General features: G+C 33.8%; 1 protein-coding gene and 1 long non-coding RNA gene across 2 annotated transcripts in view; both read right to left on the reverse strand.

Moving 5' to 3' along the window:
* LOC109834028 lies at window positions 375-994 on the reverse strand. The gene is made up of 2 exons (XR_002245429.1): window positions 827-994; window positions 375-730 (listed from the first exon to the last, which is right to left on the reverse strand). It is a non-coding gene; the product is annotated as an uncharacterized LOC109834028 (long non-coding RNA).
* The window catches only part of LOC109835057 (uncharacterized protein YtfP-like), a 23,923-nt gene continuing 11,892 nt past the window's right edge, over window positions 996-13,026 (reverse strand). The window contains exons 4-17 of the mRNA XM_020403058.1: window positions 11,728-11,787; window positions 9,696-9,809; window positions 9,440-9,527; window positions 7,914-8,059; window positions 7,736-7,837; window positions 7,436-7,507; window positions 7,270-7,369; window positions 5,251-5,333; window positions 4,112-4,189; window positions 2,367-2,465; window positions 2,230-2,280; window positions 2,088-2,144; window positions 1,972-2,013; window positions 996-1,354 (exon numbers count right to left, since the gene is read on the reverse strand). Of these exons, the coding sequence (XP_020258647.1) occupies window positions 1,268-1,354; window positions 1,972-2,013; window positions 2,088-2,144; window positions 2,230-2,280; window positions 2,367-2,465; window positions 4,112-4,189; window positions 5,251-5,333; window positions 7,270-7,369; window positions 7,436-7,507; window positions 7,736-7,837; window positions 7,914-8,059; window positions 9,440-9,527; window positions 9,696-9,809; window positions 11,728-11,787 (1,179 nt within the window). The 3' untranslated portion in view covers window positions 996-1,267. The remainder of the gene's footprint in view (window positions 1,355-1,971; window positions 2,014-2,087; window positions 2,145-2,229; window positions 2,281-2,366; window positions 2,466-4,111; window positions 4,190-5,250; window positions 5,334-7,269; window positions 7,370-7,435; window positions 7,508-7,735; window positions 7,838-7,913; window positions 8,060-9,439; window positions 9,528-9,695; window positions 9,810-11,727; window positions 11,788-13,026) is intronic.

A 13,026-nucleotide genomic window follows, 5' to 3' on the forward strand; every position in this document is an offset into this window, starting at 1 on the left:
TTTGATTTAATCCCCAGTCTTCAACAGTAGTTGAGGGGATTTAAGAAGAGAGAGAGAAAATTAAAGAGGGTTTTATATTGTGGGGTTATTCTTTATTCTCAAGTGAGACTTGAAAAGGGTTCATACCCTTTAATTATTAACACTGTAGCTACAGTGTTTATTTGAGAAATCTCAGTTTTGGGATTTGCTCTTGATTTGTAATTTCTTGTTTAATTAATAAGAAATTATCTATATGGCTCCCGAGGACGTAGGCAGTTGTCGAACCTCGTTAAAACTTGGTGTACTTTTTCTATTCTGCGTTTCTGTTGCATTAGGGGTTTCAGCGTTAAATTCCCAACAAAACCATCACAACCTTTTCTGGCTATTGGTTCAACAGCCGACAAGCAAAGAATAAAAATTAGTTGGCTACCAAAGTTCAGAGAAATCAATATCTATTACAATTTACAACAGAGCTCACAAAGAAAAAAAATTGGTAGTTACTCTGTTGAAAGAGGATGTACATAGTGACTGATTTCTGAGCCATACTTAAAATGTACAAAAGAGCTTCCCTTTGGCTTCCAGTTCTGTCCATATGTATTTGAGTGCTCTTGGGTATGATACTCATGCCCGGTATGTAGAGTAGATTTAAGTACAGTGAAGAAACAAGCTCAAGTATCTGGAATACACGCATTAGTTCGCTCTCGAGACCACCTACGCAGCAATGATCAAGGTGCAATATACTTCTTGCCACCTGCAAGACAACGATTGCTGGAGCCTAGTCATTCAAAGTACGTCAACATTATACACATGTGGATGCGTACAATTTCAATGCCTGGGAGTTACATACACTCTTTGGGGCTCTTTGGATTTTTTTTCGTGTGAAGTTGAGTATTTATGACTCCACATTAACGTTCCGCTTCTCTCTCTCCAATTTGGCTGGAGTTGGTTTCGAGGTGACACATCATTCTAATGGGTGGCACATTTCCTTGTCATTCAAATAAAGCAAAACTCAACCAAAAAGGAAAAAAATGCATTGCAAATTTTTATGCTGGACAGGACAACAATTTTCAGACTAGTTGCAGCAGTAAATATAGTAATACGAGTAACAAATATCCATGAGATGCTAGTGGAAGAAAATGAACTAGGAAATTGTTACTCATATAGTAATATGAGTAACAAATATAGTAAAATGAACTAGGAAGTCATCCAATCATATTTCCTAGTTCATTTTCTTCCACTAGCATCATTCTATGTCAATATGATTGGATGACTTCCGACTTCAACTCTATCATCCTCCAGCTTGTAGTTTTTGGCAATAATTTGATGCAAATTCACCAATAGTTGTCCCTGCAATGTGTCCACCAGTCCACGCGTTCTGTGGACAGACAAATGATGTTAAACTTAACCTTTTGCTAGCACACAAAATGAGAATTAAATGCCATTTAAAATAGAGAAGGTAAAAGCAAATGCACATTGTACTACTCTGAAGTTCCTTTCAGCAATAAGTTATACTTCCAATTAAACTAAAAATATTAATAAGAAAACTATAACCATTTATTTGATATAAGGAACTATAGAAAGTTCTGTATGAAGATAGTTCAAGTAAATGGGTAGGGAGTGACAAAAGTTTAGGGTGACTAATTCATGAGAGCGTGCGCTTGATGAAGGGTCTCTTCCTCACACATTAACAGAAGCAGAAAAAAGCATTGCAGGTTGTTTCTCCACTAATTTCACCAAGAATTTTCAACATGATCAGTATTAACTCTATATATACATTAAGTTTATGGTCTAATTTTAAATGCAGAATTGGCCTGACCAGATTCTAGCATACCTTTTATCAAAACCTGCAATTGAAATTGTAATAAACTTTTATAAACTACTAATATTAAAAAATTCTAGAGTTGCTAAAGTGAGAAACATAGAGCTTGAATAATCAGGATTCTGCATAAGGTACGGCAGAAATTTGCAATAGTATGCTTGTCCGCACGTTACCTGAAAGTTGAATCCACCAGTAATTCCATCAATATTTAGTACCTGTCAAGAAGTACAATTCTCATGATGATCTTGCCCAAAGAATTACCAACTGGCTCAAAACTATAATATAATACCTCTCCAGCAAAGAACAGGTTTGGCCTTACCCTACTCTCCATTGTATTTAGTGAGATCTGCACCAAAGAAAATGAATTAGATATAATCTAATGGGAAACAGGCCTTTTAAAAAAAAAAAGATTCATCTTAATTGGTGTACACCTCTGTGAGTGGAACACCTCCAGCAGTGACAAATTCATCTTTGAATTGTCCCTTGAAGAATCAAAATTGTTTATATGATACATGTCAAATAAAATAATCAAGTTGGCTACTGAGAGAAGAATAAAACTGAGTCATACCTTTCCTATGACTTTAAATGGGCATTGCTTCACCTGCTGAGCTATGGCACTTAAATGCTTATTGGGTACAGAAGCCCATAACATATCCCCATCTAAACTCTGGCAAAAAATATATTGTATTAATCTCATGCATGTGTACTTGTGAATTGAATTTGGTTTATATTAATGTATGTGTGTCTGTGCGTATGTATGTATCTAGGTATGTATGTATGTATGTATATCCATATACATGTGTGTGTGTGCGCGTGCACGAGTTTCACTGTATATAGTAAATGTGAATGCGCTCCATGCTCTTGGCTGGTTTGATGCAAATATAGTATGCATCCAAGTCTTCAGCCAAGTTCAGGTTATGTTGATAATGCAGGCTATAATGACCTAGATGTGTGCCACATCAGTGACAGTGACACTAGCCACAAGCATGGAGGGACACCATGCCTCTTTTATCTAGTTTATACGTCACGAAAAAATGGAAACAAAATGAAAGATTATTTTACATAGAACACAAGAGTTAGGTACGAATAACAACTGTCTAATATGGAACACAAGGGGCCAGTTTTTGAATGGATTAGGAGTCTCCAAATAAATAATTTGTTGTCCAAGCACATCTTATGACATGTAAGTCACAGCGGACGGTACAGATCATTTATAAAGGCCTCATTATTATTTTCATAAGTGAAAATAAGTTTTGATTTCTCTCTATATGAGTGTGTGCATATACGCGTACATAAATATATAATACAAAACAAATGTACATAAATATATAATGCACACGCACACACGCACGCACACGAGCATGCACACACACAGAGATTGTTGATCAAGTGAGAGTTGGCTACTTTCAGAAGAATTTGTAACTCGACTATTACCATTTTAAACTCAAAGATCAAACAGTCATATCAAAATGCACTATCTTCATTTGATCAACTTATTAGTGAATGGCAAATGCATTGAAATGCTTTTGGTATATTCCTTATGTGGCAAAAGATGGATGGCCAAAATTATTTTATTGCTTAGAACTATGCCATGGGCATAAAGGTGAAAAAACAAAACTTTCAGTCATGACTTGAACAACATAAAACTCTTCAAATAGCAGTTGCAACTGGCTTTAGAAAAATCCTAACCAGTAGGGTTAACCAAAGTTTGAAATATTGATTGACATCGATACGTTTCGACTGTATCATATTTTAAGCATGATGATCTAATCAAACTGAAAACAATTTATACTAACAATTTGGCAAATGACAAGCAATGTAGACTGATATTAACTAATAATGACAGACACATGATATCTTAGCTTTCAAGTACCAAATATTATTTAATAGTGTTATATTGGGAAATTTTTTAAAAAAAAATGAAGGTAGAAAGCTTGTGAATGATCAATACTATGGAAATTTCAGATATTGACATCTATTTCTTCGGAACCAATACTGTTTGATTTCTCTTGATTTTTAAAATCAACACTAAAATTTGTCGCCCAATATCAATATGAGTGGAGGGATTAAAATCCTTTGTTTAAATAACTTCATCAAACATCCATTTTTATCGACTTTCAAGACCACATGATTTAATATTTTAATTAAAAAAAATCTGATCAAAGTAAACATAATCTGTTTCCAATTTTGATAGCCTGTCAGCGAATTGAAAGGAAGATTTTCTTCAAAATGCTTAATAAGTAGATATGTATACGTGTGTGATATATTTATGTATGTGTGATATGTAAGTACAAAAGTAACATATTATATAACCTCATGCTCCAGTAGAAATCTCCAAAATCTTTTCACCAATCCAAACTCTACCGGGAATGAATTGTTTACTTTCTGCTTCTGAAATAATTTAGTACCCCCGTTAGTTTGATTCAAATTATATTAGGATTTAAACATTTAAGTTCTTGATAAAGGTAGGAATATGTAAATACAAGAAGACAAGAAGATGTCAACGACAGTAGGAACACTATGAACACAATAATAAAATGGAAAGCAACAATAGAAAAGAGGAGAGAGAGGCATTGGAATTTGAACAATGTTACAATTATCTATTTCAAGTTTATTAACTTAATTAGGTTTAGTTATTTCAAAAAAAAACATTTTACAGAATATTCAAAATTTATTTCCTAAAAGCGCCTGTGGGTTTTTTTGGGGGGTGGAGGTGTGGGGGGTGGGGGGCTGTAAATTGAGTGATGAGTACAATTTAGGGGATAATGTAGCAACTACTATAATTTAGAGTAATTGTTCTAAAAATACATATCATCTCCAGGGTATACATGATGGAAAAGGACCCTAATTTTTATCAACATATACGATTGAACTGCTGGGATCCACTATGAAAGTAACATTAACCTAAGAATGCTTATAATAAAAGATTGACCAAGTGACCAGACTGGTCGTTGATCTAATGTATGTTATCTAACTGGCAAACTCCTAGCTAACAAACTACGTGCAGATGGACATGGTGCATCAAAAAATAAAAAAATATAATATATAAAAAAATTAAGAATCAGTAGACAGGGAAGCTGCCTCATGGATAAGTACTTAAGCTTATGACCTTATAGCTAAATATGCTTTAGCTACATGGCTTAAAATTTTGTCAAATTCAAAGAAGAGAAAAACCATGTTATCCTTCCCCTCTTTTTATCATTCACAAAGTATGGCAACTTATTATCTTGGCTAGGGACATTAACCATTATCCTTTATGCCGAGCATGAGTAAATAATTTACCTGGTACTACATGCTTATTGAAAGCTCAGGCTAGTAGTTCAACAGAAAACACGCCTTTAAATGGTTCACAAATTAGAAGTTTAACTATGAAGTTGAAAATGACAAAGTCAACCACATAAAGCTTCACGTATAAAAGAGTGGAAAAGGCAAGAACTGAGGAGTAAACAAACCCCAAAATCATCCTTATGTTGAAAAAGAATGTGTTTCACTTCTTCTATATGAATATCAGGAGCAAAGTCTACAAAAAGCATACCTGCATCGAAATCCAGATAACTAAGAAATTAAAAGAGAGGATAAACTCCAAAAAAACAGAATACCGAAGGGGATAGGTTATCAGCTGGGTTACGATTTATTTTACACTGATTACACATAAAACAATGCCATGTTAGGTAGGACAGTAGATAGTTTATCAGGTATACAAGCATTTAAGATCTGGATTAACTTTCTAATTGAGTAGAAACAACAATGAGGCTTCAGGTTATGGGAGCTCAAGTGTGGAGTTTCAATCCCGCTCAATAAGCAAAAGCCATAAGTTGCATTTTGGAATAAGTAAACATATCAAGAAGCAATAATCATAAATGACAAGAACTTAAATAGAAGAAAACTAGTTTCTTACTGACAATCAGCTTGACAACTATGAGTTCAAATATTCATGGGTCTAATGAAAAAGGGAACTTTTGTGTACAATATTTTAGGATTGCAGTTGTTAGATTAATGTAATGTGAACAACCTAGGCTTCTTAATCATATCTTTGTGGAAAGTTCAATAAGCAGTAATAGCTAGAAGACTTCTTTCTTTTTCTTCTACGATTTTTTTGTTGAATAACAGAATATTCATGAAGAAATACTAAATTCAGTTCTAGGATGTAAACCTCTTCAACAGAAATTTGTGATGCACAACAACATTTTCAATATGAAATTTGGATAACGGCAGATAAAAGAAACATACCAAGGTTTCGCAGGAAGAATCCTAGTTTAATCCAATTAGAGAACTTAAAAGTTTAGTTTAGGATTAGTAATTTGATTTCAGTTTAGGATAAGTTATTAGATTTGAGTTCTAGTAATTTGCTTTTTTTATTTTATTTGATGATTTGAGTCAATAAGTTATTTTTTGTATTAGGATATTATATGATTCGAGTATTTGCCTTATTTTTGTATTAGGATTTCTTGGAGTCTCTCAATATACTAGATTTTCAGAAATTATTTGAGAGATTGATTAATTTTGATAATTCTAAGAGTTTGGATTGCTGGTGATTTTACTTGATGAGAGGCCAACAAACTATAAAACTTCTTTATTTTTCTCTGTTCTGCAGGCACGGAAACCCCCTTGTCTCCTTCATCTAGCTGCTGAGTAATCAATCTTCTCTTTGCAAAGTCTAAACCACAGCATCCTATTCTCTCGCCAACACCAGCCATCCTAGCCTCCTTTTAATCAAAAGAACAGCAGTCAACAAAACCCCAAACCAGCGCGATGGAAAATACTATCTGTCAGCTGGTAGGATTGAAATATTTTTGCAAAACATGGCTTCCATCATCCAAACCACATGACTTTTAAATGTAATAATCAAGTTGCAATCTTCTTTGCTGATAATCTTACCCTCATAAGAGAACGGAACTTATGGAGATCAGCTTTCGTTAGTTTGTGAGTCTTAATGATGCTTATGAAAATGGTATTGTAAAATCACATTATATAAGTTAACAAGTTAGATGATTTATTAAAGTCAGTTGAAGATTTAACAAGAAAGCATCTTTCTAGCAAGCAGTGAGAATATGATATATGATGCTATCCAATTGAGGGGTAGTATTAATAATAATAAAAAAACATAGAAGTCAAAATATTAACAAGAGAGAGGGTTGTTTCGGCCAAAAAGGTCTTTTACGAAAATAATTTCTGTTAAAAAAAATCTCAAATACCACGGACCAGAAAGATAACCTGATGTTGGAGAATTAGTAATGCTTACAAGGTTTTAACATCATACCTCTTCAACAAGGTACTTAATATTTGTACAAATAACGAGTACAATCAAGAGCTTGGGTTACTAATAGAAGTAAAATATTTGTGAATCTTCTTTGAATCCTAATGATCTTACTAGCTCTGAATTGATTAACAAACAATGACCTTTAATATTCTTCCAAAATTAATTGTTTCCAATTTGGTACTATTTCACTATAACTTTCTTCAGGGTCTACCTTTATAATTAGAAATAAATAAATCACGCGCTCCCCAAGCAGATAACCGAAGAATCACTGGACCGCTAAGACCCCAATGAGTAATTAACATAGGCCCAACCTGCAATAAATCATGAAATGGTGTGAATCTTCTTCTTATAACCACTAATCAAAGAGAATTACCTGCCTGAGTAAGCTCTGGGGTATTCCTGTGAACATTGTCCAATTTCAGTCTGGCTTTGACTTTGGGAAATGAAACCTGCTTGTATTAAAATAAATAAGGTCCTGAATAACCACCAACTTAATGTCATCTTCAAAAATCGATCAAGAAAGAAATGGACATAAGTTCCTGAATAATTGTTAGACCCTAAACATTTAATCATTTGCAAGCCAAGAAAGTAAGCAATTAAACAGCAATGGCACCAGAATTTAAATAAAGAAAAACCTAGAGCAAAGTTTAAGCTAGCATCTTCAGGAAGATGATTACCCCAGACAAACTTGTCAGTCGTGTATCATCAATTTTGAAAGTGAATAAGCTGGGGACTGGGTCTACAATAGAATGCCCAAGATGAACAGCAATTGCATAACCCTAAAAAACATTAGAATCAGTCATATAAAAACAAACTCTTGCCGTTGTACTTCAAACCAGAATAAAATATTTCTACCTGTTTGTTACTCCCAGAAGCAACTAATAAATAATCAGCCTCCGTATACTCCACCAAGTCAACTGTACGTTTCTCAACCTTCAAAAGAAACTTCCCATTATCACTGACAGAAGCATCTGTAACAACTTTTCCAGTCTGCAATGTCACTTGAAAAAAAAAATGTGCCCGACTCAGAAACTCTTGTTGCATAGTGATTGCATTGCATGGCATAAAATAATCTACAATATATTGTACAGATATGTGAGAATGTCCAACATTCGACCAGTACAGAACTGTCTTGGGATTAACATAAATGGTAAGACCTTATTCCAGAAAAATCGTCATAGTAGTTGAGATTAATATACACAACAGATAATATGGATGAATAACTAGAACTTAATATTTGATACATATATTCATACCATGCATATTTAAGTATATGCATTTTCAGTGAAGATGCACCTTCACCAGCTAGAATACAATAGAACAGCAACAGAGTTAATATGAAAAAAATATAAAACGTAAATCATCTCAAAATTTATTGGGTTAGCTTAATAGTTGATGGATTCCAGGTGATCACCAATCAACCGAGCAATGATACACAGAAACCTAATCAAAAAAACCTTTTTCTGATACGTCTTAATAATATTAATTAATGAGTTAAAAAGTACCATTAAATAGACAAAACTTATCAAATGTGTTAAAGTTAATGGAATTAGAGCAATTATTAAGGCCATGTCCGAGTCCAAAAAAATAGAAAAAACCTTATGCAGTACAAAGATTTTACTCATAATTTCTATCACTGTTCCCAGCTTGTAGTTTTGCCTTCAGTTTCTTGTGCTCCAGTATCTCCACAGTTAAACCTCCAGTAATCGAACATAAGATACATGCTACAATAAATTTACGAAAAAAATTTAACATGTTTGAAAAATGTAAACTAAGATAATACCACAACAATTGCTTATCCAGTGTTGCAGCATTTTACTTTAGCAAGCACCATACCGTGAATATTTGTCTTAAAGAAAGTATTCTAAAAAAAAATTTAGCACATAAATGAACACTTAATAATAATATTGTATTATTTTTTCTTCGACCAGCTGATCACGTATACAGAAATGCTTTAGCAAAAGCTTCTTTTTTCTTTTTAATTAAAGTTTGATATTTTTGCAAAATACAAGAGGAAACAATTCTAACCTTATAGAGTAGTAGAAAGTTGCCCAACTGTTCTAAAATATGCAATATATATATAAAATGGACAAGTCAAGAACTCAGACTCAAAAGAAGGCTGTGAACCAATAACTCCATAACATGCAAAAAAATTCTCCAATAAAAGCCATAGTGTGATTTGAACCTAGGATAACCCATTCAAGCTAGCTTTTACACTCATCGGCATGGCTAGAGCCAATTTTACAAACAGGGAAAAAAATTCAAGCACAAACGATAATGACAGAAGAAAAACTGATTATTTGCAAATGATCAAAATTTATCATCTTCCACTATAATAGAATTTATAATGAAACATACAGCCGAAGGATACTAAACCATACCTCCTCTCTTGTTTGCTTCATTAAGTAGGCAATCTACTATAGAAGCTGAGTTATTGCTTACAGGAAAAACTCTTCCGTCTTCTTCTGTCTGAAGAGGACATGATAGTAGTTTAGGATCTTTAGATATCTTCAACCCAAGAACATAAAGGAAGAAAACCAATGACGCTACATGGTTCAATTAGATAACCTTAAGATCAACTCCATGATCAGAGAACCAATGCATTGTGTCCTGCGGACCATGATTCAATTAGATAACCTTAAGATCAACTCCATGATCAGAGAACCAATGCATTGTGTCCTGCGGACCATGAATATTGAAGAAAGATCCACGTAGTTCTCTACTACCCCTCGGATAATTTTCTGCTAACCTCTACAATATGCAGCAAGCAAAAGCAAAACGTAGTTCTCTACTACCCCTCGGATAATTTTCTGCTAACCTCTACAATATGCAGCAAGCAAAAGCAAAATTGCCTTGTAAAAATTGCATATCCATACCCCAGGGTTGCATTATAACAATAACAATAAACAAGACTGCATATCCAGTCAACAATATAGATGTTAGCAGCAAAAACCTAATAACGTCAGAAACAGTCTACATTGTGGACTGCATCCTAATAAACAAAATCGAGTGCCTCTTTGAAATGCTGCTAGAGTTTCTTATTGTAAATGTACAAAATGGACTACTTTTTTACTATTCATGAATGAAACTAGCAAAGTGCTTAATTTGTTCTGAAGGTAATTATGACTAGAATCAATTTGTCAGAAACTGATGCAAAAATGAAAAAGAAAATCAAGAAAATGTGTTTTATGCATGATAAGAACCCAGATCCAGCAAAATACTCTGCATCACCATCAATGAAAAAAAACATAAGAGTAGCCTAAAAATATAATAATGGAAATAAAAAACTACAGGTACAGTAGGAAGACTACAAAACAACAATAATCACATGGGCCAGTCAAACCTCCAACATAATACCAATTATCAGAGAATTTTAAGGAGAAAAGGTATGATAAGCCTCTAAAATATATCAATTAATTCAGTTTAGATACTTCATAGAAACCCAATAATGCTACCTCATAAGAGGTAAGTAAACATCATAAAACAACATCCTTTCACTCAATTTTCATCTAGATGTGTCCTTTCTTCTCCATTAACTCCTGCGGCTGATAAGTTGGAACCAGCATATACTTCTCTATTGTTTCAGTTAACATCTTGGTTGATCTACCTTATACCATACTTTTTCTGCGACTTTAAGTAAATTCCTCCCCTAAAAGGTGCATTCCAGACATTTAACCATCTCAGGCACTCATTGGTTAAAGTTGCCCAAACATTTTGCAAGCACAGTCCTTTTTTTGGATAGTTTACTGAATAGAGCTTCTTTATCAATAATAACGCATCATTTGTAGAGAGTATATCCTTCTTTCATCAGTCCATGTATATATTGAATAAACTCACAAGTTATGGAAACATGACTTACTTGGTTTCAACGATAGATATAAACCAATTCTTAATTTATCCAACCAAAAATGTTTATAAGAAGAACATAGTCATAATTTTCATTAATCCCTGAACCAAACTAGGTATATTAAAAGTGTACGCTTGCCTAAATGATCGAAATTGATTGTCTTTAAAGCATATTTCATCCCACAAAGTAGTACAAAGTGATGAAAATCATGTGAAGGCCATTAGGATTTAATGTTACTTAAAATTTCACTAATTATTTATCACATTAAACCAAGGTATAGTTGCAAACTTGAAATATAACTCAAGAACATAAGATTGCATATAGAAATAAGCAAAAAGCAAGATGAAATATGCTATTTATTATAAACATAATGGCATATATGCTAATACCATTTATTTCCCAATGTCATCATTCATGAAGTTTCCATTCCAAAATTCTCAAAGATCTCAACAAATTTTACAATTATGTGTCACACTTTACACATTATGAAATCATACTAATATTAAGTGTAGTTTCTGTTCTTGTCAGTTTATTATCAGATCCGTAGGCCATTAGCCCACCATGATAAATTTTTTTTTTGGGTGGGTGGGTAGGGGGGGCAACCACAGTAGCCTGCTGCTAGTGCCCTCGAGCAGTGCCCATGTTGCAATACTGCAAGGGCATGACGCACCCCTACCTTATAAAGAATTAAAAAAGATAATACATGAACTACAAAAAGCCCATAGACAAGATGAACTGAGCAAGCACTCAAAATTTAATATGGCAAAAAGGCATATTGCTTTAGCAAAACAAAAATGTTCCAATAAGTCATAGATGACTCACTATTTTCTCAAGAAAATGCCCATTTGTTACATTGCACCTACCCCCACCAGATATTTTAACCTGAAAAATAAAAAAACAATAGTTTCAATATATAACATAGTGAAGCGATTGTTGAGGATAAGATATGAGTCAAAAACAAAAGACTAAATGTTGTACTTGGTAGTGAGGTGTCAAATCCCCCTCCACTCATTCAAATGTGGGAACAAATTCACATGGGTAGTGAGTGGATGAGGATGTGACACATCACTACCAAGCACAAAATTTGTGCCATATTTCTCTCTCTATATATACACACATACACACACACACACACACACACACACACACACATATATATATATATATATGTGTGCACACACACACACACACACACACACACACACACACACACACACACACACACACACACACACACACACACACACACACACACACACACACACACACACACACACACACACACACACACACACACACACACACACACACACACACACACACACACACACACACACACACACACACACACACACACACACACACACACACACACACACACACACACACACACACACACACACACACACACACACACACACACACACACACACACACACACACACACACACACACACACACACACACACACACACACACACACACACACACACACACACACACACACACACACACACACACACACACACACACACACACACACACACACACACACACACACACACACACACACACACACACACACACACACACACACACACACACACACACACACACACACACACACACACACACACACACACACACACACACACACACACACACACACACACACACACACATACATACATATATATTATATATATATATATATATATATATATAATATGTATATATATATATATATATACACACACACACACACACACACACACATAACATACATATATACATACATATATACATATGTATATATGTATGTATGTATATATACATACATACATATACATATGTATAATATATACATACATACATATACATATGTATATATGTATCTATATATACACACACACACGCACACACACATACATGTACATATACATATGTACATATGTATGCATATGCATACATATATACATGTGTATGTTTATGTATACATATATGTATATATATACATATGTATATGTATATATATGTATAAACATATATATGTATATATGTACATATACATATACATATGTATATGTATACATATATGTATACATACACACACACATATAT

This window comes from Asparagus officinalis, chromosome 3, assembly GCF_001876935.1.
Source record: "Asparagus officinalis chromosome 3, Aspof.V1, whole genome shotgun sequence".
Taxonomy (NCBI): Eukaryota; Viridiplantae; Streptophyta; class Magnoliopsida; order Asparagales; family Asparagaceae; genus Asparagus; species Asparagus officinalis.